The following is a 27,872-nucleotide window of genomic DNA, read 5'->3' as shown; positions in this document are numbered from 1 at the left end:
GAAAATATTTATATTTATTATTGTCTAAATATTATTGTTTACAATTTTTGTACAAAGTGTACAAATTGTACTCACGGTTTGAAATATCAAAGGTCTACGACACTAGGTTGCAAAGAAAATTAGAGAATTGTGGATTTCTTAAAAAAGTTGTTAGAGTTAAAACAGATAATTCGTACAAATCCTTGTTTCATCGCTCTACAGAGGAACAGAATACTTTCAACAAATCTTAAGTTTTCCAATATCCATAAATTGTTAAAACCACAACTTAGTGATCTATCAGAATTTAAAATTATAAATATCAGGCTGCAAAGACATAAGAAAAGTAAATTAGAATTTGAGGCAAGGATTCAGCTCCTTTATTTCGATTGCTGGACTTTAGATGAAAAAGATTAAGCTTTGCGAAGTTTTCCTTGGAAAAATTCGCAAATTTTCATTTCAAAAGACGATCGGAATGTAAAAAACTACATTTTCAAGAAATTCCAAAAGTGATTTTATCTTTACAGAAATCGTGTTTTCACCACAAGCTGCTCAAATTTTAGAACCTTTGTAACCTAATGATGTAAACTTTTTATATTTAAAACTAAGAATATTTGATCTAACATAGTTTATAGTTTGAAATATTTAAGGTCTACGACATTGGGTTTAAAGATATAGGGATTACAATATCAGAGTTTGTGGCCAAGACTCATTTCCTTTGTATTAATCAATTTTTAAAAATTTAGCAGGAAAATCTAATAATTAAAAAATATAAAAAAACGTATTTTTAAGATAATCTTGATCTGATGACCAATCTACTTCAAGATTCACTCTTGAGAAAAAAGAAAGAACTAGAAATGATAGATTAAGTCACAATCTTTAAGGAAAGGTCTTAAGGTTACTGTAAATTGTATTCAAGATTTCCTTTTTTGTATATTAGTCGAAACTCGAACATGTTCAGAGAAATTTAGAACTCTTGATATATTGTTTGACAAACCCAAAACATAAATTTCGAAAATACAAATATGCTGTTTACCTATTTTTGTAACTGATTTTGGTCGTAATAATAAAACAGGGTGGCTTATAAAATATGTGTACCAAATTTATTTTTTAGAACTATCCCTTCTTGTCCCCCCCCCCCCAAACTTAAGCTTTTACTTATATTAAAAATGTAATAATACTCGGTACAGAAAAGGAGCTTATAAATAGGCACGAAGCGTCTTGAGTTCTAAATCTCCGTGAAAAAGCAAAAAAAATGTGTGTGTGAACATCTAGGGAAGAGCAGAAAGACTGTGGCGGAGAAAATGGGATTTCTCTCTGGGTTGATATAGAGCAGGCCGGAGAATACAACCCAGAGGAAATTCAAATCCATAGATCGAGAGAGAATACAACCTAGAGATAAATCAGAAAAATATATAACCTAGAGAACAGGAGATACAACCCAGAAAGAGAACAGGAGAATCCAACCTAGAGGTAGGACAGGAGAATCCAACCTAGAGAGAGAACAGGATAATGCAACCTAGAGAGAGAACAGGAGAATACATCCTAAAGAGAAAACAGCAGAATCCAACTTAGAACGAGAACAGAAGATTATTAACCTACAGAGAGAACAGGAGAATTCAACCTAGAGAGAAAACAGGAGAATCCAATCTAGACAGAGAACAGAAGAATCCAACCTAGAGAGAGAACAGTAGAATTCGTCCAAGAGGAGAGTAAAGGAGAATCCAACTTAGAGAGAGAACAGGAGAATTCAACCTGGAATTAGAACTTGAGAATATAACCTATAGAAAGAACAGGAGAATACAACCAAAAGAGAGATCAGGATAATACAACCTAGAAAAAGAACAGGAGAATACAACATAGAGGTAGAATATGATAATACAACCTAGAAAAAGAACTGGAGAATACAACATAGAGGTAGAACAGGAGAATACATCCTATAGAGAGAACAGCAGAATCCAACCTAGGAAGAGAACAGAAGGTTATCAACCTACAGAGAAAACAGGTGAATCCTACCTAGAGAGAGAACAGGAGAATGCAACCTATAGAGAGAAAACAGGAGAATACATCCCAGAGAGATAACAGTTGAATCCAACCTAGAAAGAGAACAGAGAGAACAGGAGAAAACAACCTAGAGAGAAAACAGGAGAATCCAATCTAGATAGAGAACAGGAGAATACAACCTATAAAAAGAATAGGAGAATACAACAAAATAAATAACAACACTAAATATGAAAATAAATTACGTTTAAAAATCTGTCTGAGTTATCTAACAAATCATAATTTCTTCAGAAATAAACACAAAATAATATTGCTTGGGTAGAAAAGAGAGGAAAACTATTTTCCAAATTTGTATTTATCAGAAATAACAAATTTTGTGTAAGAAAAACAACATCATTTATAAATCATTATTTAAGAAATACTCCAAAAAAATGTGAAAGTCTGAATAAAAAATATCAACTAGAATGATGTAGAAACCAAAAAGTAAATAATATTTTGTTTTATTTAATATTTTCCACATTTTTTCAATTTGAAAGCAATTTTCCAGCCTGCCATACTGGTTTTCGTTTTAAAATATATATAAATATATTCATTTTCTCGGCAACGCAACATATAGTTGTATGACAGGTTGAGAATTCTTAACTGTATGTTAAACATTGCTGCTTATAACAAGAAAATGCCACTTCTACTGAAAAACTTCAAAAGAATATAAACAGTTTAAGGAAGTAAAAACATTGATATCTATTTCATGCATGATCAGATAAAGCTTATAAAGAGCGATGTAAATCGGACATTACCATCTTTGAATGAAGGGAAACTTAAAATTAGATTTATAGTTCCTTTAATGTCGTCCCTTCTTAACATTACAATTTTTTTTAAGGATTTTACCAAAAAGATTTTTGACTGTACAGTGTACACAATTTCAGTTTTGAACAAGGGATATGAAGTTAAAACTCGTTAATACCGAATATCAGACTAACCCAAGGGGGATGATAGTTCTCTACCTGTGTGCTCATCACTCTATACACTATAACCTCGTGGACTACCCCCCCCCTCCCCCCTACCTCGTATAAGACTGAATAACCTTGTAACTAGATACATAATTCTGCAAATATCTGTCTATATCAAGTTCATTTATTGACAAGGAAAAAGATGGTTGGCATTCAACATTCTCCAGGTCTTCCAATTCTTATAAACTTCATTTATCATCTAACCAGAACTCCATTAGAGGTAGAGTACAAACCAGAACTCCATTAGAGGTAGAGTTCAAACCATAACTCCATTAGAGTTAGAGTTCAAACAAGAACTCCATTAGAGGTAGAGTACAAACCAGAACTCCATTAGAGGTAGAGTTCAAACCAGAACTCCATTAGAGGTAGAGTACAAACCAGAACTCCATTATTAGAGGTAGAGTTCAAATCAGAACTCCATTAGAGGTAGAGTTCAAACCAGAACTCCATTAGAGGTGGAGTATACAAACCAGAACTCCATTAGAGATAGATTTCAAATCAGAACTCTATTAGAGGTAGAGTACAAACAAGAACTCCATTAGAGGTAGAGTACAAACCAGAACTCCATTAGAGGTAGAGTACAAACCAGAACTCCATTAAAGGTAGAGTACAAACAAGAACTCCATTAGAGGTAGAGCACAAACCAGAACTCCATTAGAGGTAGAGTTCAAACCAGAACTCTATTAGAGGTAGAGTACAAACCAGAACTCCATTAAAGGTAGGGTGCAAACAAGAACTCCATTAGAGGTAGAGAACAAACCAGAACTCCATTAAAGGTAGAGTACAAACCAGAACTCCATTAAAAGTAGAGTACAAACAAGAACTCCATTAGAGGTAGATTACAAATCAGAACTCCATTAGAGGTAGAGTTCAAACCAGAACTCCATTAGAGGTAGAGTACAAAACAGAACTCCATTAGAGGTAGAGTACAAAACAGAACTCCATTAGAGGTAGAGTTCAAACCAGAACTCCATTAGAGGTAGAGTTCAAACCAGAACTCCATTAGAGGTAAAGTTCAAACCAGAACTCCATTAGAGATAGAGTTCCCCCGAAACTCCATTAGAGGTAGAATTCATACCAGAACTTCTAAAGAGGAAGAATTCAAACTAAAACTGCATTAGAGTAAATCCAGAACTTCCATTAGAGGTAGAGTTCAAATAAGAACTCCATTTGAGGTAGATTTCAAACCAGAACTCCATTAGAGGTAAAGTTCAAACCATTAAATCACAAAGATAATCAGAGTTTGTGGTAAAAAATGAATTCCTTTGTAAAATGTTTGAAAATAGAAAAACACCTTGCATTATCATAAAAAAATCTTTTTTAAATTCTAAAAGGTCTCCATTATATTACAATTTTGATTAAAAAGATAATATAGTAATTTTGGTTTTTGATAGAGTTTTGCTCGACACATAATGAAGAACCAAGTTTATGAGGAATTTACGGAAATTCTTTGTTTTTGTATCTGCCATTCGTTTAGATGTTCGATAACAGCTCATGAACCCCTAGACCGATTTAATTGCCTCAAACTGATTTGGGATCTCAGCAGAACCACGGGAACGTTCTTAGAGTGGTTTAAGAATTCTAAATTGAGTGGATGAATTTTTAAGGAAAACTTAAATTTTAAGAAATTCTTTTCTTAATTATTTTGAAATAGTTTCGAAAATGTTCAGTTTTGAAAATTTTGATATATTTTTGTAAAATTTGTAGGAGACATTATAGACACATCTTTACAGTCTTTTACCCTTTTCATAAAATATACTCTAGCAGACATAATAGTATTATGGCTTTTGAAATTAGGTATTACAATGCTAATTCATAACAAAGACTATATCCAATTCGTCATTGAATTCCCATGTTTTTTGGGACACCCTGTATCTCTTAACGAAATGAAAAATAAAAATTTATTAATAACACCCTGCTTGAGATGGAGATTAAAGGGAGTGTTCGCAAACATGAAAGGGGATATAGGCTAACGTCGAATCAAATTCGATGGTGATCGCTAATAATCTTACTTCTATCTGCTGCGTTGGAATATTTCACTCAGATTGTAAATAATTCAGATATTATAATTCAATTTATTTCCATGCATTCATATATAGTTCATGTTTTATAATAGTTTTATTTGTTTTATATACATATAGTTTAAACAATGATTTTTTTGGTCGCTAGGTGTCGCTAGGTGCCACTCTCCCACGTAGAACCTCTGAAGCATCGAGAGCAGAGACACATCGTCGTTTAAAGTACATTGTAATGTATATACAAAAAATAAAAATATAAATAAATATTTAAGTACTTAGGAATGCATCGAATTGAATGATGATGTAATACCTGAATGATTAATTTTAAATTTAATTGAATTATTTACGATATAATGCAACCTTTGGAATGGGAATGAATGCACGCTACGTTCTTCGGTATGAGTCGTTTCCTCTTTATAGGCGCAACATATAGAAATCAGATTAGTAACGATCACCATCGAATTTGATTCGACGTTAGCCTATACCCCCTTTCATTTTTCGCGAACACTCCCTTACAGGCTTGATTCCGAGATTCACAATACAAAGTTTCTGACTTGAAGTTTTGTTTTGATTTTAATTATTTGAATGATCAGTGCAAGCTGAGATGGGAGGAGGAACACAGCTCCTGTATTATACACTGATCTTAATAAACATATTTCCAGGTCTCAAGTCACAACAAATATATTTATCACCTAACTCTGTACAAACTACAGTTAGCTGATAAATTAACCGCAGTTGGCTGATTTATTTAGCAAAATCGATGATTATTGTGAATATTGTGAATTTTTTAGTGATAATTAGAAAAAGTGAATTTTGTGACAAATGAAAACTTGGAAGCTATAAATGTTTTTATTTCAACAATCTCAGATAGACTAAAAATACTCAGATAGGCTAAAAATACTCAGATAGGCTAAAAATACTCAGATAGGCTAAAAAAACTCAGATAGGCTAAACATACTCAGATAGGCTAAACATACTCAGATAGGCTAAAAATACTCAGATAGGTTAAAAATACTCAGATAGGCTAAAAATATTCAGATAGGCTAAAAATGCTCAGATAGGCTAAAATTACTTAGATAGGCTAAAGATACTCAGATAGGCTAAAAATACTCAGATAGGCTAAACATACTCAGATAGGCTGAAAATGCTCAGATAGGCTAAAAATACTCAGATAGGCTAAACATGCTCAGATAGGGTACAACTACTCAGATAGGCTAAAAATGCTCAGATAGACTAAACATGCTCAGATAGGCTAAACATGCTCAGATAGGCTAAAAATACTCAGAAAGGCTAAAAATACTCAGATAGGCTAAAAATAATTAGATAGGCTAAAATTACACAGATTAGATAGGCTAAAAATACTCAGATTAGCTAAAAATACTCAGATAGGCTAATCATACTCAGAAAGGCTAAAATTACTTAGATAGACTAAAAATACTCAGATAGGCTAAAAATACTCAGATAGGCTAAAAATAATTATATAGGCTAAAATTACTCAGATTAGATAGGCTAAAAATACTCAGGCTAAAAATACTCAGATAGGCTAAAAATAATTATATAGGCTAAAATTACTCAGATTAGATAGGCTAAAAATACTCAGATAGGCTAAAAATACTCAGATAGGCTAAACATACTCAGATAGGCTAAAAATACTCAGAAAAGGCTAAAATTACTCAGATAGGCTAAAAATGCTCAGATAGGCTAAAATTACTTAGATAGGCTAAAATTACTTAGATAGGCTAAAATTACTTAGATAGGCTAAAAATACTCAGATAGGCTAAAAATACTCAGATAGGTTAAAAATACTCAGATAGGCTAAACATAATTAGATAGGCTAAAATTACTCAGACTAGATAGGCTAAAAATACTCAGATAGGCTAAAAATACTCAGATAGGCTAAACATACTCAGATAGGCTAAAAATACTCAGATAGGCTAAACATACTCAGATAGGCTAAAAATACTCAGATAGGCTAAAAATACTCAGATAGGCTAAAAATAATTATATAGGCTAAAAATACTCAGATAGGCTAAACATACTGAGATAGGCTAAAAATACTCAGATAGGCTAAACATACTCAGATAGGCTAAAAATACTCAGATAGGCTAAACATACTCAGATATGCTAAAAATACTCAGATAGGCTAAACATACTCAGATAGGCTAAACATACTCAGATAGGCTAAGATACTAAGATAGGCTAAAAATACTCAGATAGGCTAAACAAACTCAGATAGGCTAAAAATACTCAGATAGGCTAAACATACTCAGATAGGCAAAAAATACTCAGATAGGCTAAAATTACTCAGATAGGCTAAACATACTCAGATAGGCTAAACATACTCATATAGGCTAAAAATACTCCGATAGGCTAAAATTACTCAGATAGGCTAAACATACTCAGATAGGCTAAACATACTCAGATAGGCTAAACATACTCAGATAGGCTAAAAATTCTCAGATAGGGTAAAATACTCAGATAGGCTAAAAATACTCAGATAGGCTAAAAATACTTAAATAGGCTAAACATACTCAGATATGCAAAAAATACTCAGATAGGCTAAAAATACTCAGATAGGCTAAACATACTCAGATAGGCTAAAAATTCTCAGATAGGCTAAAAATACTCAGATAGGTTAAAAATAATCGATTTTTTTCAACACGATTTTAATATTTGTTACATTTACTCTGCAAACTTAAGAAAGCCCAGAAAGCTCAATTATTTTGCAAAATTATTGAAATATCAAATGCCAAATGATCAAATGCCTTTTGGCACATTTTTCATAGTCAAAATTAATCATTTTCGGAGATGTCTTAGTGAAAAGAGAATTGCAGTTTTATACTGCTGAGAAAAAAAGAAAATAGAAGAGAGAAAAATGATTAAAAATACGTATTTACTGTTGTTAAGTGGGCATGTAGAGCTTGAGTCTTTACCACTAACTCTTATTTTCTAATTCCTATATCTTTGCAACCCAATATCAGATATTTCAAATTATAGATCAAATAATTTAAAATGTGCATACATGTTTATACGTACATCATTGGGTTAAACATTTATTGGGATTAAAAAATTTTGTTCCTTTGCGTGAATGGTGTGTGTGTTAACCCTCTCTTTGCGTGAATGGTGTGTGTGTTAACCCTCTCTTTGCGTGAATGGTGTGTGTTTTGACCCTCTGAAATGAAGATATTAAAGAATAATTTATTTTTAAGACTGTGAAGGGTCAACTTCTTTAATTCCTGTTGAAGCTGACGGTGAACCCATTCATCCCGAGGATGATGATACCCTTGTTGTTCCTTTAGATGATTCAGGAGAAGTTTTTCCATGGAACGAGATCAGGTTCTCCACTAACAAAGGAATTGAATTTTTGCAACAAACTCAAATTTTTAAATTCCTATATCTTCGCCACCCCTGTAGGTTTAAACCTTTGAAATTTCAAACTTAGATTATTTATTGTTACAGAATTTAAAGTTTTAAATATCGAAGGTCTACGACATTGGGTTGCAAAGATATAGTGATTTGAAAATTTGAGTTTGTGACAATGACTCAACTTCTTTTAAACTTGGAAATATGTTCAAGACAGGAAAACAGGGTGTATTCGCATTATCACACAGTGACACAGTGTCCCTGGAGGAACATTAACCTGTTATAAAAAGTACCAAAAGAATAAAATAAATCTGTTGCGGTTTTTTAAACAATCCACGTCTTGGCAAAAGTTTTTAAAATTTTTATGTTTTAAAACGCTTTTTCCAATTTGTATCTATCTTTTATATAGTTGCGGAAAACAGGGTGATTATGCAAATAGATAAATAGACGTTTTGGTAAAAGATTTTCCATGTACAATGTACAATAAACATTATTGATAAAATTTTTACGTATCTTTGATATACATTTAAAATTCGGTGATGGTGATGGACCAAACCTCTGTAGAGTAAAAAAGTAGATATTAGTTCCACATTTATTAAAAATATATTTCGGTCTGGGTAGACCCTCGTCAGTTCTAACGATATGATAACCATCAAAATCGATAAAAAAAAATCGAAAAAAAATTGTTAAATTGTAAAAATTTTGAAACTGTATAATATTTATTGTTGTAGTTTTTAATGGATCTAGTGTAGAGGACTTGAGTTCAGAATTTTTAAAATTGTATACAGCATGAAATACTGCTATTAGAATTATTTTTAATGTACCTAGAGATACGCATAGGTACTTGATTGAAAGTATTTCACAATGTTTACATCTAAAAGCTATGTTAGTTAGTAGTTGTGTGTTTTTCTATGAGACTATTGAAGCAAGTTCTAAGCGTTGCATTAGATTTCTTTATGCAAAATGCAAAATGCGATTTATGCAAAAATGACCGTAACACAGTTCTTGACAGAAATTTATTTTCCATTGCAAATGATCTTTCTGATCTTAATAAAATGTTAGTTAAGAAACAAATGGAATATTTTGATGTTCCATTGGACCATGCATGGCAAGGTCCGGTTTTACAAGAACTTTTAAATATACAAGAGCGTAAAATTCATATGTTAAAGTATTGAGTGATTACGTAATAACTGAAATGACAAATATGTTTTGTAATGAGTAATGATCAATGTCGCCCAATTCACGGGCAGCCGTAGTACAAGGGTCAACTCCGGTCCCAGTTTGTACTGTATCGCCCGGACATTGGGTAAATAAAGCAGACACTTAATAGGACTAGCCGGTGCTACAAGGTTGACGCGGTCAGACTTTCGATTGAATTTACTAATGGGTCAGGGGTGCGTGAATTGTGCATAATTTTGCATATTTTTCTTTTTTCTTTTGCAACACAATATATTCAAAAATTTATTTTAACAAATGAACTGAGTTGTTGCCACAAACTCAAATATTCTTATCCCTATATCTTGGCAACCCAATGTCGTAGATCTTAGATATTTCAAACTATTAATTATGTTAGATCAAAAAACCTAAGTTTGGAATATCAAAGGGTTAAACCCACTGGTTGCAAAGATATATAAATTAGAAAATTTGAGGTTGTGGCAATAACTCAATTCCTTTAAACGTCGCCATTTATATATGCATTTATATCTTTGTGTGTGAATAAATCTTTATAATTTAATATAATATTTTAGTATATAGAGAAATTGAAGACATATTTTTCTGATACCCTTGCTTTTCTAAAACTACAAAAAAGATGGACAACAATTTTAAACTAATTAAAACATAGAAATTTAAAAACTTTTGCAAAACCGTTTTGTTTGTAAATACATCAAAAATTACAGTTCAAGCAAAAGAGAATCAATTAAGTGCTTTTCGAACCCTTGATTTTCATGATCTATCTTAAAATGAGGATTGTTTAAAAAAAAAAACCAACAGATTTTTTTATAATTACATTTTTGAGAACTAGGGAACCAGACAAAAAAATGGCAAAATCAGCAATCCGCTATATACTGATATATACTTGTCCAGGATTCCAGGGTATATCCGTCCTATCAGCTATCAATTAACTTTATATACTGATATATACTTATCCAGGATACCAGGGTATATTTTTCCTATCAGCTATCAGCTATATCCTGATATATACTTGTCCAGGATTCCAGGGTATATCCGTCCTATCAGCTATCAATTAACTTTATATCCTGATATATACTTTTCCAGGATTCCAGGGTATATCCGTCCTAGCAGCTATCAATTAACTTTATACCCTGATATATACTTGTCCAGGATTCCAGAGTATATCTGTCCTATCAGCTATCTGCTATATCCTGATATATACTTGTCCAGAATTCCAGAGTATATCTGTCCTATCAGCTATCAGCTATAGCCTGATATATACTTGTCCAGGATACCAGGGTATATCTGTCCTATCAGCTATCTGCTATATCCTGATATATACTTGTCCAGGATTCCAGAGTATATCCGTCCTATCAGCTATCAATTAACTTTATATCCTGATATATACTTGTCCAGGATACCAGGGTATATCCGTCCTATCAGCTATCATCTAACTATAATCCGATATATACTTGTCCAGGAGTCCAGGGTATATCCGTCCTATCAGCTATCAATTAACTTTATATCCTGATATATACTTGTTCAGGATTCCAGGGTATATCCGTCCTATCAGCTATCAGCTATACCCTGATATATACTTGTCCAGGATTCCAGGGTATATCCGTCCTATCAGCTATCAGCTATACCCTGATATATACATGTTAAGGATTCCAGGGTATATCAGTCCTATCAGCTATCAATTAACTTTATATCCTGATATATACTTGTCCAGGATTCCAGGGTATATCCGTCCTATCAGCTATCAATTAACTTTATATCCTGATCTTGACAAGGGATTGGTTAAAGGAAAGACTGATATTCAGTTTCAGGTAGGAATAAACAAAAAACATTAAGTGAAAATGTGACTATCCAACTACACTATTTTTTTTATAAACATGTGTTATCTTACAATAGGGTTATCGCCGCTTTTACTCGTTGCTTTTAATTTTACTTTCATACAAACCACTTAAGTACATATAAGAAAGAAAATTTTGAAGATTTTTCTAATTTCAAAAATCCATAAATGGTAATAGATATACAAACATCGGCTACAATTCATGGAAACCAATCAAACGCGGGAAATATTGCATAAATAGATTTGATTTTGATGAATATTTGTTATATCTATTTTAAATGAAACCTTAAAAATGGAATTTTTGTTTTGAATTATTCAATATCCAGAACATTACAAAAGATTGTCCAATCAAAATCTGTTCTACACTAATAACCTGCCAAAGTTTATACCATCAGGTTGCAAAGATAAAAAATGAATCATGTTTTGTTAAGTATGAAATTGTATATATAAGGAATAAGGATTTAAAACAAGTTGTTAAACATGAGATCAACATTACAAAACTAAAAATATGTCTGTATAGGAGGGATTGACAGCAATAATCAAAAATAGGAATTTCCCAAATGCCTGGGTATCTGGGAAATTTCCCAAATGTCTGGGTATCTGGGAAATTTCCCAAATACCTGCAGATATTTGAGGGTGGTATATTTTTAAGATTTTAGAAATTTCCCAAATGCCTGAGTATCTGGGAAATTTCACAAATGCCTGGGTATCTGGGAAATTTCCCTAATGCCTGAGTATCAGGGAAATTTCCCAAATGCCTAGGTTTTCGGGAAATTCCTCAAATATTCAGTTATTTGCGAAATTTCCAAAATCTTAAAAATATACCACCCTCAAATACCTGTAGGAATTCGGGGAATTTCCCAAATGCCTGGGTATCTGGGAAATTTCCCAAATACCTACAGATATTTGAGGGTGGTATATTTTTTAATTTTGGAAATTTCTCAAATGACTGGAAATGTCCAAGATACCCAGGCATTTGGGGAATTTCCCAATTGCCTAGGTTTTTGGGAAACTTCCCAAATATCCAATCATTTGAGAAATTTCCAAAATCTTAAAAATAGACCACCCTCAAATACCTACAGGAATTTGGGAAATTTCCCAAATGCCTGGGTATCTGGGAAATTTCCCAAATACCTGGGTGTCTGGGAAATTTCCCAAATGCCTATTTAAAAAAAATGTAAATGCTGTCGTGTCATGCTATAAAGACAAGTATATCTATATAGACTAAGTATATCTATAGACAAGTATATCTATATAGACTAGTTTATCTATATAGACTAAGTATATATTTCTTATTCTATATATTTAAGATATTCGTTCATATTTATTTTTATATACATGTTCGCGCTATAGCTAGACAAACGGCTGAACCAAAAAGGNAGATCTTTAAAAAGTTTAATATGTCTCAAATGAATCCGAAAGAAGCTTTCCACAACACTGTATACTCAGTTCAACTACCTTACATAGCCGGTCACTCCCTTTAAAGAAAACAGAAACATATTTAAAGTACAGAACTTTATTGAAACAAAAATATAATGAAATACAGAATTGTTAAAGAAAACAGAAACATATTTAAGTACAGAATTTTTAAATAAAACAAAAATATAATGAAATACAGAATTGCTAAAGAAAAAAGAAACATATATGAAGTACAGAACTTTTATTGAAACAAAAATATAATGAAATACAGAATTTTTAAAGAAAACAGAAACATATTTAAGTACAGAATTTTTTAATAAAATAAAAATATAATGAAATACAGAATTTTTAAAGAAAACAGAAAAATATATAAAGTACAGAACTTTATTGAAACAAAAATAAAATAAAATACAGAATTTAAAAATGAAACAGAAACAATTTAAGTAAAGAAGTGTTTCTTAGTTACTGCAAAACTAAGTAATACAATTATTTATAGATTTTGATTAGAAAGGATTTCCTTTATCAAATATAGATATAGAAAGGTTCAAGGATTTCCTTTATCAAATATAGATATAGAAAGTATAAAGTTTCATCTACAGAGTACATGGTTATTCAGAAAGGAGAACACTTGAATGAAGACATAAAACTTGTTAAAAGATTTGAACATTAAATTTAGGGTATAAAAAAAGAAGGAATAAATTCCTTACAGTCGTCCCTGAACTCTGAACTCACATCCATTGTGAGACACCCCAATTATCTAAATTTATATCTTATGAATATTTCATTTCAGGTTACTGAAGAAACAGATTTTATTGTATTACACTCAAACAAGATTCAGATTCTGAAGAAAACAATTAATAACAATCTTACCATTGCTAGGTAACGTTAATATATAAATAAATACTTTGCTTGTCTGACTTTTTGTTTATTTGTCTGTTTGTATCCCATCAATTTCAAAACGGCTAAACCGGTCGAGGCCCAAATTTGTTGTGGGACCTTACATTGACCCCTGGGAAGAATACTCAGAATTTCCAAAAATGTTCTCCAAGACCTGTTGATTTTCGTAAAATTCCGAAAAATCCACGAAAAAATATAATTAAATCAACTTTTTTTGTTATTGTTTCATATTGTTCAAAGAGAAGATTCTCACAGATAAAATTACAATTAGAAGTTGAAATATTATATGGGCGTAGGACCCTAAAAGCCTAATTTTTTCATTTGGGTTTCTTCTGGCAGATGTTAGGTTTTCAAGAAACAAGACCTGTCAGGACAATAAAGATGAACAATTTTCAAAGTTGTCCAATACCATTTTTTTAACGTTTATATGAAACTATTATTTAAATACTAATTCTATAGATACAATCATTTTGTTATCTAGGTTTCTTGAGTATGCAGGTAGAGATCAAGTTTACTTGGAGACTGATAATCACTTGAAACCAGGATTAAACTATTCTATCAGGTATCAAGTATATTTAGAGACTAATAATACCTTAAAACCAGGATTTAACTATTCTATCAGGTATATATATTAAGTATACTTGGAGACTGATAATCCCTTGAAACCAGGATTAAACTATTCTATCAGGTATCAAGTATATTTAGAGACTAATAATATCTTAAAACCAGGATTTAACTATTCTATCAGGTATAGATCAAGTATACTTGGAGACTGATAATCCCTTGAAACCAGGATTAAACTATTCTATCAGGTATCAAGTATACTTGGAGACTGATAATCCCTTGAAACCAGGATTAAACTATTCTATCAGGTATCAAGTATATTTAGAGTCTAATAATATCTTAAAACCAGGATTTAACTATTCTATCAGGTATAGATCAAGTATACTTGGAGACTGATAATCCCTTGAAACCAGGATTAAACTATTCTATCAGGTATCAAGTGTACTTGGAGACTGATAATCCCTTGAAACCAGGATTAAACTATTCTATCAGGTAAGCATAATTAGAGACTAATAATTCCTTGAAACCAGGATTTAACTTTTCTATCAGGTAGAGATCAAGTATACTTGGAGACTAAATATCTCTTGAAACCAGGATTTAACTTTTCTATCAGGTAGAATCAAGTATACTTGGAGACTGATAATCCCTTGAAACCAGGATTAAACTATTCTATCAGGTATCAAGTGTACTTGGAGACTGATAATCCCTTGAAACCAGGATTAAACTATTCTATCAGGTAAGCATAATTAGAGACTAATAATTCCTTGAAACCAGGATTTAACTTTTCTATCAGGTAGAGATCAAGTATACTTGGAGACTAAATATCTCTTGAAACCAGGATTTAACTTTTCTATCAGGTAGAGATCAAGTATACTTGGAGACTAAATATCTCTTGAAACCAGGATTTAACTTTTCTATCAGGTAGAGATCAAGTATACTTGGAGACTAAATATCTCTTGAAACCAGGATTAAACTATTCTATCAGGTAGAGATCAAGTATACTTGGAGACTAATAATATCTTGAAACCAGGATTAAACTATTCTATCAGGTATCAAGTAATAAGTGGAGACTGAGACTAATAATCCCTTGAAACCAGGATTAAACTATTCTATTAGATATAGAATGACCTTAAAAAACTTTTTATTTCAAATTTTGACTTCGACTCTTGAAACAAGCACCCAGACTTTCAACAAACACTAAACAGTAATTTAAACGACAATTTCGGAACGTGCATAAAGAAGATGTTTAAAATTTCACAATTGTTACCCAAAATTCTAAAAAATTATTGAACTGTAAGACTCTTACCTCAACAGTTTCAGTAACCCCTCCAAAAAATAATACAGAAACAAAATACGTGTTAAAACTTTTTTCCTGACCTTAGACGTCAAAAACCGTGGCTAAAGAAATACATGAATATCTCTTGTCAAGGAACTTGTTCACCTTTTATTCATTCTTATTTAATTGATAACTAATTACATTGTTTGTTTTTATATCTGTGATTTAACGATTTATGAATATTAAACAAAGCTGATTAACTATACAATATATAATATATAGATTAATTATATATATTTTGTATAATGTTTTCCTAGATTAAAGATTTAAAACTTTTAGAAAAGGCTAAACATTGTCTGCATCATATGTGTTCCTGTAAAAAGAAAGATTTAACCTTTTTTACAACATTGACAGAATTAGAATTAAGAACATTTTCAAAATTGACTCACACTAATTTACACCTAACGGTGGCGCGCAGAGTTGAAATTAAAGAAATTTTAAAAATTGACTCATCCTAATTTACATTTAACGTTGGCAGAGTTAAATTTAGAAAAATTTTATAACTAACTCATCTTAATTTACACCTTACAGTGGCAGAGTTGAAATTGAAAATATTTTCAAAATTAACTCATCCTAATTTACACCTAATGGTGGCAGAGTTGAAATTTTGAAAATTTTAAGAATTAACTTTTCCTAATTTACATCTAACAGTGGCCGAGTTGAAATAGGGAAAATTTTCAAAATTAACTCATCCTAATTTACCTAATTTCCATCTAAATGGTGGCAGAGTTGAAATTGAGATAATTTTCAAAATTAACTTATCCTAATTTACATCTAACAGTGGCAGAGTTCAAATTGAGAAAATTTTCAAAATTGACTCATCCTAATTTACACCTAACGGTGGCAGAGTTGAAATTTTAAAAATTTAAAAAAATAACTTTTCCTAATTTACATCCAACAGTGGCAGAGTTGAAATTGGGAAAATTTTCAAAATTAACTCATCCTAATTTACCTAATTTACATCTAATGGTGGCAGAGTTGAAATTGAGAAAATTTTCAAAATTAACTTATCCTAATTTACATCTAAAAGTGCAGTGGCAGAGTTGAAATTGAGAAAATTTTCAAAATTGACTCATCACAATTTACACCTAACGGTGGCAGAGTTGAAATTGAAATAACATAATTTACACCTACTTTATAGTTTTGAGTTCCAGTACAACTTTACCGAAGGTCCTGATGGTTTTATATTATCAAACTATAAAAACTCTGATGGGAGTATCAGGTAAAAAAGGAATTGATCACTTCGTCACAAAGTATAATTTCCTAATCTTAATACCTTTTCAACATGATGGTGGTTATTTAGAACTTTGATCAAATTAAGGCAAGGCCTTGATTTTTCTTCTTTTTTTCACGGGATTTAAAAATAATTTCTACACCACCCAGGCTTTCGTCGTACTGTGCCCGACCCTATGCACTAATTTTGTTTGGCAAAATCAGTTTTCAATTATAAAGTTTGAAAAGTGAAGTAGTTTTAAACCAATTTTTGTCAATAACGTACAAATCAGATATTAATATTAAACTTGGTTTTTTATTGTAAGTGATTATTAAAATAGACTGCAAGCGTAATTTATAGTGGCCTTTCATGTTATCTTAGAACGGCACTCTTAAAACCTTTGTGTGTTCGTCCAGTTCATCAATATGTGTTTTTAAACTTTTTAAAACCCGCTGGTATTCAGCTGATAATTCAAGAGTGCGCTGTGTTGAGTTCAGAGCCCGAAATTTAAGAGTGTCGTTGAACGAAACTCCCGAGTTTCCTTTTTGGGGTCTTAACATTTTGTAGATTTTGATTTAAGAGATTCGACAAAAATGGAGAATATAAAGAAACTAAATGAAATAATATTTCATAACAAAAATATTGATATCCACAAAACTGCCTAACCCCATTCGTGAAATCCCGGTTTCAAAACTGGTTCTCATAACGATACCCTGTCTTAAGTTTTGAGCTCTGACATAACTTTGTCTGGTTGAGTCTGCATTTTTAGAATAATCAGAATCAAACAGTTGTCAAGCCACAAAAAAGACGTTGTCTTCTACAACATTGATCAGCTGTTTAAAGTGAATTGCAAATTTCTGCTTCAGAAAGATATGGAGAAAATGATCAAAATTAAACAGTTTTTAAGACACAACGAGAGAAAGGTCACTTTAAATGACTACTACAGTACAGTGAAGTTAAACAAATAGAAACAAATGGCAATAAAGGATAGTATACTGCAAGAACCACTGTTATCTTGTTTTAGTAAAGTTGCTGCAACAAACTTTGATCCGATCTCTGCTCGCAAAGCATTCCCATGCTTTGATGAACCTCAGCTGAAAGCAAAATTCTCAATCAAAATATCACATCCCAGGTATATATACATGATTGTTTTGAAAATAAGTAAAGTAGATAGAGAAAAAAAACACATGAACACCTGGTTCAAACTGGAATCCATATTATACTTTTACAACCTGATATGGCTAGGTTTTAAATTCACCGTTTGAAATATTAAAAGTTTAACAATAAGGTTGAAAATATATTAAACTAAAGATTGAGGCGAGTATTTAGTATTTAGAAAACTGTTTGACATTCAAAGCCCCACTCTCCGTAACTTTCATCTAATGTTTTAGTTTTTTGTTTGTTTTTGTTTTTAACATAAAAATTGTAGATTATTTCTTACTACTTTATTTTTTTAAATAAATCTCTTTTAGAAATATCTTTATTAATATATTTGATAATCAAATATTACGCCATGATATATTTGCTAAAATTACTTTTGCCATACTTTTCTTATTTTTACAAAATGAAATGCACAGAAGGAACTGAGTTTTGGCCACAAACTCAAAATTTCTTATCTCTATTTCTTTGCAACCTTCTTATATTGTAAACTAAGATTATCTAATATAAAAAAATTCTTTCTTGAAATATCTAAGGTTTACGACATTGGGATGCAAAGTTTTAGGGATTTGAAAATCAGAGTCTGTGGCAAGTGTAATGATGGTAAGTGTAACCATTATGGCAAGTGTAATTTATTGCAAGTGTAATTTATTGCAAGTGTTACTTATGGAAAAGAACTATAATTGCAAACGTATTTATGACAAACATATTATGGGAAACTGAGCCCTTTGGTGACGTCTCTAGTGTCGTTTTATTTTAATCACAAGAAAAGAGATAAACATGATAAAGAAGATGTATTATAATTCATGAATTATATTATATTTAAGACTATACTTAGTTTTTAATTTATAGTTCATATAAAGCCTATTCAAACATGCCAGTCAAGATGGTGACTCCTGTAAAAGGTGTGAAAGACCAGGTAACATTCATACATTTATACATATAAACATTTGTAAAATTATACATTTAAACATCTCTACATTTATACATTTAAACATTTGTAATATTATACATTTAAACATCTCTACATTTATACATTCATACATCTACACATTTTTACACCTACACACCTATACATATTAACATTTATACATCTACACATTTATACCTTTATACATAATACATTGTGAGTTATTCTTGTTTAAACACAATTTTTGCACATTTAAATAAATTGGGCGTTAATTCAAAAAATGTATGATTTGTCATATTTTGCATTATTTTAGTTTTTACAAGTTTTATTAAAAGATTATTGAAATAGGGTTTAAAGGGTTTAATAATAATTACTGTGTCCGCCTTTTGTATTAGTTATTACCAAGACGTTTACCGTATACAAATATTATTTCTTTTCATTGTATTGAATACAATAAACATGTTATGTATACATACACAGATTACACATTTTCAGCAATGTGCACTTAAAATGTATGCTTAGATAAGCCGTAGAATTTTCAAAATATTATTTTTGTGTTACATACATTATCAATTTTTACAAAGGAAGAAGCCATATTAATCCTACGTCCGAGCCACATTTTACATTTTCTCCCCCTAGCTGGGGATCATAATCCTCTAAAAAAAAATTTTTCATTGTTATTCACTTGAAAAAATGTCACCGATTTTCTTTTTAAATTGGCGCATTTCAAACAAATTTTCGGCCAAAATGTTTCAAAAATTCACGGTCCATAAACCTTCTCGTGTGGGGGGGGGGGGGTTTGGATTCTGACAGACAAACAAACAAAGAATCGAACGAATATTAGAAAACAGTAGGATGCAAGATTGATTATTGCAATGAATTCATTTTTTTAATTTTGTTTATTCAATATAAAACATTAAATATTGAACATGTCAAGATATTAATTAAATTAGTATAAACTGAAACATGAGAATACGGTGTATAAACAATGCAGAAGTAAACTAATTAAAACTTTTTTTGTTTATTTGTCTCATATATTTGTTGTTTGAATAAATTAAACCAGGCTTTCTCAGAAATTTTATTCATTTCAGCAAACTGTTCATTAAAAAGTATTATGCTTCTAAGAAGAATATAAAAAATTTACCAAATCCATATCAAACAACATGAATGACTCCTTGATTTGAAAAAAAATATCCGATTAAAGAAGGCCCTTATAGTGGAAAAGTGTTGGAAGGGGAAAAAATAGACTTAACTGAATATTGATTATGCCCAAGGTCTGAAATCCTGAATATTGATTATGCCCAAGGTCTGAAATCTACTTAACTCAATATTGATTATGACCAAGGTCTGAAACTACTTAACTCAATATTGATTATGCCCAAGGTCTGAAATCTACTTAACTGAATATTAATTATGCCCAAGGTCTGAAATCTACTTAACTCAATATTGATTATGACCAAGGTCTGAAATCTACAAACTAAAATATGAAAGAGAGCTCACTCACGTAATTTTTACACAAGATTTAAATCTTAAATGTTTTTTAAACATGACACTTCTTATTAAGATGAGAATATATTAAGGATTAAAACGGTTTGAATTTCTGACATGTAACCGATTATATATAACCGGATATATACAACAGGATATATATAACCGGATATATATAACCGGATAGAAGTGCTCTTCTCATAAATGTGCGTAAAATTAAAACTAGAGGAGCAACGAGGTCACAAACTTGAACCAGTAACATTGCATAAATTTGACCCTTTTCTTCTGTTCAGTTTTCAGTGCATTAAAAAAAGTTTTTTTCTTTTTTCCACTTAAATCTACATGCTTTGGACATCCATTGATTAAATAGGGTTAAAAAGTACAAACTCAACCAAATGTGAATGTCAATTTAACTAAACTAAAACTTTAATCAAACCCAGGGCGGATCCAGAAATATTACCAAGTATACTTGGAGACTAAATATCTCTTGAAACCAGGATTTAACTTTTCTATCAGGTAGAGATCAAGTATACTTGGAGACTAAATATCTCTTGAAACCAGGATTTAACTTTTCTATCAGGTAGAGATCAAGTATACTTGGAGACTAAATATTTTGTTATGAATTAATGAATTTAAAACGGCGCACTAGTATTAACTATTTTGTCTAAACTTTTAAAAGTGGATTTTAGTTTTTTATTCAAAATCCAAAATCCATATTTTCCCGAATAATGACATTCTTTTCATTTATTTAGTCATTAATTGGATAAATACATTTACATAACTATACAATTAGGGATTGACATTGTTTTTAAAACAATTGGAAAAACAATCGCTTTTAGTTACATTTTTTTTATTCAAAAACTAACGAACATTTGCTTTTGATAAAACGAACACATGTTTTGTAAATTTTACTACTGTAGAAATGACAGATTGATAACACCATCATAGCAAGCTTTCATACCTTGATCCAATCAAGGTTAAAATGCAAGGAAAGTTATTTCAGAGGTGTACACATCTTTTGTACTGCAATGTACTGTCTCCAGACGGTAAAGTAAATACAAGACGAATGTCACAGCTCTCACAGCTAGCCCGACATGGGATCCATCTTTCACATAAAAAATCAATGAAATATTCTGGTCATAGGAAACTATTATGTTAATTATTAAAATTATCAAAATTTTATGCTTTCATCCTCCTCGGATATTAAACAAACACTGATGCACCCATTCTTGTTTACAAATTCCGCCCAGAGAGAACTGGTTTTGATATGTACGCATAGTATACACAACTACAATTAACATTCCTTGCATTATAACCTTGGATTCAATTTACTTTCAAAGAACGGTAGTTTTTACTAAATTTTTTTCAATTTTTTTATTGTAAAACTAATCGTTTCGTTTTCATTCATTCTTCATCGTTAACAAAACAATCGACGTCGTTTTTAATAAAGTGAAAGCTGTCCATTCCTATAACAAAAATATCATTTAGTAGTGTTTAAAACATGAAACACTTCGTACAGTAATAAAATGGAAAAATAATCTGTGTTTTACTTATACATTATTGTTTTAGATGGAGACCATATTTGCTGAAAGTCCAGAAATGCCAACTTACACTTTAAGCTTTGCCATCTGTGATTACGCTGAGATTACAAGGAATACAAGTTCTAACGCCACAATCAGGTTTCTTCACATTATCAGAATATGCTACAGGGTGTCCCACGAAACATAACAGTTGTTGAAATAGTTCAAAATGGCTGCTCCCATAATATTTCAAGTTGTTTGTTGCCAAAGAGAATAATAATAGATATTTAATATATATGTATATTAAAATATAATTGAGTAAAGTTTTTTAATCTAAATAAACTGCAAAAAGTCTTTTATATCTAATACAGCATATAGAAGAAGACATTCAAAACTATTCACCAACTGTCACGTTTCATGGAACACCCTGTATTAAAGAGACTGTAGGCGTAATTTTAAATGAACCTAAATGCAAAGGGGGCAATGCCTTATTTACAATGCCTTGAATTCCTGTAAAACCTGGTGTACGTTGCGTACAGTATGAACTCTGATAGGTCTCGATCAACTCCTGAACTTCTTAGGTTTCAGCCCCTTCATTTTTCCCTTACAGTCCCTGTAATAACGTTATATCTACATGTATTTCCAGTGTAACCTAAGACTTTATCAAACGCCAGATTTGATTGTACACTGAACGGTGTAGACATGGTGTAGACCAAGGTTGTATAATATAGTTGGTTACTCTTGATGCGCTCCAACGTATGGAGAATGTCGTCTCCTGTGATAAATAAATAAAACCTTAATCTGACGTCACTGATTATAGAGGCGAGAGTGACGTCATATTAGGTTTTTTCTATCTATCTTAGGAGACGACATTTTCCTTAAATTGGAGCGCATCGAGAGTATACAAGCTTTGTGTAGACACGGTTGAACCACTTCTTTTCAGTTTGAACATTTGCAAAAAAAGAAGTTCAGCTACCTTTCGCTATTCATTAAATCTAGCCGTTTTTTGTCCTCGTACTTAATGACCTATTTGATAAAAGTTTGTATGTTTCAGAATAATAGCGCAGAAGGAAAAAATGCCGCAAGCTAAATTTGGCTTAAAACTGGCGGAAAATCTTCTAGAATTCTTTGCAAAGTACTTTGGAGTTCCCTATCCAATGCCAAAATTGGGTAAATCTTGATTATTCTTAATTTCTATTTCAGGTTGTAGTTCACGGCATTTAATGAAATGAGCCCTGTCACGTTAGTTTTTATGCTGACATTTTTTCAATCGTAGTTCTTATTTATTATCTATATATTATAATAAAACAGGATATTCATGTATATATTGCCTGTATTAGCCAACCAAACGGCTGGACCAATTGGGCTGACATTTTTTGAGTTCACTCATGGGAGGCCGGAGGGTGTCAAGGCTAAAAAAAATTCGAAAATTTTTTTCTCCCAAATTTCTTTTTTATAAATTTTCTTTTTTTCGCGGGCAACGCCGGGCCTTTCAGCTACTTATCTATATAAAAAAGTTCTTATCTTATATATATATATATATATATTTTAGCTATAGCTAGTCNAACCTTGGGAGGAAGGATACAAACATCGGCAGGAAGGGTTTAAACCTTGGGAGGAAGGATGTAAACCTTGGGAGGAAGGATACAAACATCGGCAGGAAGGGTTTAAACCTTGGGAGGAAGGATGTGAAACTTGGGAGGAAGGATACAAACATCGGCAGGAAGGGATTAAACCTTGGGAGGAAGGATGTAAATCTTGGGAGGAAGGATGTAAATCTTGGGAGGAAGGATGTAAACCTTGGGAGGAAGGGTGTAAGCCTCGGGAGGAAGGATTTAAACCTTGGGAGGAAGGATTTAAACATTGAGAGGAAAGGTTTTAAATTTTAAGAGAAAGTTAAACCTAGGAAACAAGGATAAGTGGGAATCTTTCTACCTTGTTTCTCCTTTATAGTTGAACAAATCTCACTGAGCATGAATAAATTTTCCATATTGATCTGAAACCCAAAAATCATATTTAAATAAATAATTTGTATCCGCACTAACTTAATATATTAACTAGATTCTTTTGTTTTTGACTGTAACATCACTCTGTTTATCAGTGTTTAGTCCTTTCTCTTCAACTGCTGTGGGGGCACTGGATTTGTTTACATTCCTCCCACAGTGTACAGTACACAATTTGCGTATATCTGAGTTGGGCGTTCCTGGTCTATATATTTGTTGGACCGAATGGGCTGAAATTTCTTGAGAAACCCGTGAGTACCTCAGGGGTAGCAAAGGCTAAAAAAGATTTCATCAAAAAATCGATTTTATTCTTTCAAAAATCTATTTTTTTTTGTTTTACATTCAATTAAAAAAAATTCACGAGCAATGCCAAGCACTTCAGCTAGTTAATATTATTATGAAGTGAAATGGGCCTGTTTACACCGCTCAATTGTTGTGTTTAATGTTATTAGACTATTTGAAGTCCTAACACGAGTATAAAAACCTTCTTTCTATTCCAGAATGTTCTTGTTCTCCCTGAAAAATTAATTAAAATATCAATAAATGTGTTTTCTAATTGTTTAGATTTGATTACTCTGCCTGGAAGAGCATTTGAGAACTGGGGTCTTGTTAGATTCAGGTTCTTGTATATTATATTTGAGAACTGGGGTCTTGTTAGATTCAGGTTCTTGTAGAATATATTTGAGAACTGGGAACTTGTTAGATTCAGGTTCTTGTATATTATATTTGAGAACCATGGGGTCTTGTTAGATTCAGGTTCTTGTATATTATATTTGAGAACTGGGGTCTTGTTAGATTCAGGTTCTTTTATAATATATTGAGAACTGGGATCTTGTTAGATTCAGGTTCTTGTATATTATATTGAGAACTGGGGTCTTGTTAGATTCAGGTTCTTGTATATTATATTTGAGAACTGGGTCTTGTTAGATTCAGGTTCTTGTATATTATATTTGAGAACCATGGGGTCTTGTTAGATTCAGGTTCTTGTATATTATATTTGAGAATCATGGGGTCTTGTTAGATTCAGGTTCTCATATATTATATTTGAGAACTGGGCTCTTGTTAGATTCAGGTTCTTGTATATTATATTTGAGAACTGGGGTCTTGTTAGATTCAGGTTCTTATATATATTATATTTGAGAACTGGGCTCTTGTTAGATTCAGGTTCTTGTATATTATATTTGAGAACTGGGGTCTTCTTAGATTCAGGTTCTCGTATATTATATTTGAGAACTGGGGTCTTGTTAGATTCAGGTTCTCGTATATTATATTTGAGAACTGGGCTCTTGTTAGATTCAGGTTCTTGTATATTATATTTGAGAACTGGGGTCTTATTCAGGTTCTCGTATATTATATTTGAGAACTGGGGTCTTGTTAGATTCAGGTTCTCGTATATTATATTTGAGAACTGGGGTCTTGTTAGATTCAATTCAGGTTCTTGTATATTATATTTGAGAACCATGGGGTCTTGTTAGATTCAGGTTCTCGTATAAGGGACTGTACACGGTATTTTATGTGAAGCATCAATTAACGTGTGGCATGTCAGATTCACCCGTTCAAGCTTTGCCTGATTAATGATGAGATATCCTTATTTTACGAGTTGAATTTAATGATTTAAAATTGTGGTTTCACTGTAATAGTTAATTCAGACATGTCACTCTGTAAATGGAGGATCACTTAAAATACTGTTTACAATTCATTTCAAATGAAAAAGAATTGAGTCTTTGCAACAGACTCTATTTTGCGACGACATTGGGTTGCAAAGAAATAGGGATTAGAAAATCAGAGTTTATGACGAAGACTCAATTCCTTTCTATCTACGTCAAATGTAATTTGGCTAAATTAATAATATTAATTTTCTTCTTTTTTCCTAAAAATAGAATCAACTTGCTCCCAATTAACCAATATTGTAACATTGTTCTATATAACTATAGCTTTTTCAAAACAAATAAATACAAGTATTTGGTCGAAGTGTACTACACTACGAAGAGGCCAAAGAAATTAAGTCTTTGCCACAAACTTCGATTTTTAATCCGTTTTTTTTTTGGCAACCAGATGTCGCAAACCTTTGATTCTGTTAAATCAAATTGTCTAAGATTGAAATATCAAATTTTACACCATCAGGTTTCAAGGATATTGGGATTTAAAAATTAGAGTCCGTGGCAAAGGGATTGTTCGCATATTTGCAATGCAATCTTAGATCCTCGAAAAGCGTCAAAGATGAACAATAACTGATTTGTCTCAAATTTTTTTATTATTATTAAAGATTTACTCACACACATTTAATATATATAGTACATACATACATTACATATTACATATATTAATGGTATTCAGGTTTAATTAAGTATCTCGGAAGAACTACGGGAATGGGTTAGGAAATTGTAAGTTGAGTTGGTCTATTTGTATAGGGAAAAATAGCTAAAATCGTTATTTACGACCAAGCACGGGTAAACGGCGGGACTGACTATGAGTACCTTGAACAACGCTTGGTTCTTAAGCTAGTAGTATATATAGAATAGATTTAGGTCAACCAGCCTCTATAGGGTTATAAATATTCAGAATTCTTACATTTCGTAAATAGTTTTCAAGTTTTTAAATTGACTTTTCAATTAAATACGAGAGGTTAAATTATATTCTAAATAAGCCGGAATAATTTTAATTAATTAAATACTTTAAAGTCGTCTTTTACCTTAGGATTAGTATACGGATTCATTATAAGCGACCTAATTTTAGTAGCATTTGTTTGGTGAAACAATAATCACAAAAAAAGCCTTAGATCCTGCCATTTCCAAAGTGTTGTCTGCCATATTTTGCTTTTAAAATACCGGAAATATTTTTCATATATATTTTCATGATCTTCTTAAATAAATTGGAAAAACAAACTTCTTTATATCTCTTGTATTTTGAAAGAAAAAACAGACATCTTAAAAATGACAGGACTTGTGATCTGTTTTTTAAATAAAAATATTGCTAAAATTTTAGTTTACAAAAATAGCTTTAGTTTTAGAAATAAAGAATAATTTAAAATAATTTAGTAGCAAATCTTAGTAAATATTTTATATTTTATATTACAACATGAATACTAAAATAGTTCACTAAATATTAGATTAATTAATAAATTTGATTTTAGTGAGAAGACTTTGCTGATTCGGGAAAATGTTTCGAGTTCTCGAGATACTCAGTTCGTAGCTCTTAGTATAGGACATTTACTAGCTCATCAGGTTATAGAGGACATTTACTAGCTCATCAGGTTATAGAGGACATTTACTAGCTCATCAGGGTATAGAGGACATTTACTAGCTCATCAGGTTATAGAGGACATTTACTAGCTCATCAGGTTATAGAGGACATTTACTAGCTCATCAGGTTATAGAGGACATTTACTAGCTCATCAGGTTATAGAGGATATTTACTAGCTCATCATTTCGTTAACAAAACGGATGTTTTTGACATTCTGAAATAGCCCTGGGTTCGACATGCTGAAATAAGAGAATAAAACAATTATTACGGATCCGTTCCAAATGGAATAATCGTCCCATGCCTTTTTTTCAGTAAATCAAACTTAGCTTTTGAAATACCTAAGTGGAATACTTGTTTAAAAATCGGTCAAGAAAGGTTCCGCACTTCATTTTTATATTTTTTTTTTAATGGTTTGTTTATCATTCTTATCAGCTTTGAGAACCAAATTTATTCGTAAGAAATTGGAAAAAAAGGAGAAAATATATGAACTAGGATCCAGCGTTGTCCTTGGAAAAAAATGAAAAAAAAACAAAAGAATTGGAGAAAAAAATTGATATAAATTTTAAAAATTTGGAAAAAAATGTTCGAAACTTCGATTTTTTAGCCTATGTCACCCCCAGGCTACCCATGAGTGTCCACATATAATTTGAGCCATTCAAGCCGTTTTTTGCCGGCTATAGGGCACATCTATACGAATGTCCTGTTTTATTATAAAGATAGAGAAT

General features: G+C 31.4%; 1 protein-coding gene across 1 annotated transcript in view; it reads left to right on the top strand.

The window, feature by feature from the left end:
• The first annotated feature begins 5,585 nt into the window (after positions 1 to 5,585).
• LOC111708368 (glutamyl aminopeptidase) overlaps positions 5,586 to 27,872 on the top strand; it is a 41,825-nt gene continuing 19,538 nt past the window's right edge. The window contains exons 1-12 of the mRNA XM_023481710.1: positions 5,586 to 5,667; positions 8,215 to 8,341; positions 11,274 to 11,370; positions 13,606 to 13,694; positions 14,194 to 14,274; positions 16,754 to 16,834; positions 17,850 to 17,957; positions 18,836 to 18,902; positions 21,951 to 22,060; positions 22,956 to 23,071; positions 24,469 to 24,523; positions 27,038 to 27,128. Of these exons, the coding sequence (XP_023337478.1) occupies positions 5,610 to 5,667; positions 8,215 to 8,341; positions 11,274 to 11,370; positions 13,606 to 13,694; positions 14,194 to 14,274; positions 16,754 to 16,834; positions 17,850 to 17,957; positions 18,836 to 18,902; positions 21,951 to 22,060; positions 22,956 to 23,071; positions 24,469 to 24,523; positions 27,038 to 27,128 (1,080 nt within the window). The 5' untranslated portion in view covers positions 5,586 to 5,609. The remainder of the gene's footprint in view (positions 5,668 to 8,214; positions 8,342 to 11,273; positions 11,371 to 13,605; positions 13,695 to 14,193; positions 14,275 to 16,753; positions 16,835 to 17,849; positions 17,958 to 18,835; positions 18,903 to 21,950; positions 22,061 to 22,955; positions 23,072 to 24,468; positions 24,524 to 27,037; positions 27,129 to 27,872) is intronic.

Source organism: Eurytemora carolleeae, unplaced genomic scaffold, assembly GCF_000591075.1.
Source record: "Eurytemora carolleeae unplaced genomic scaffold, Eaff_2.0 scaffold20, whole genome shotgun sequence".
NCBI lineage: Eukaryota > Metazoa > Arthropoda > Copepoda > Calanoida > Temoridae > Eurytemora > Eurytemora carolleeae.
This window is presented reverse-complemented; position numbering and strand designations above follow the sequence as displayed.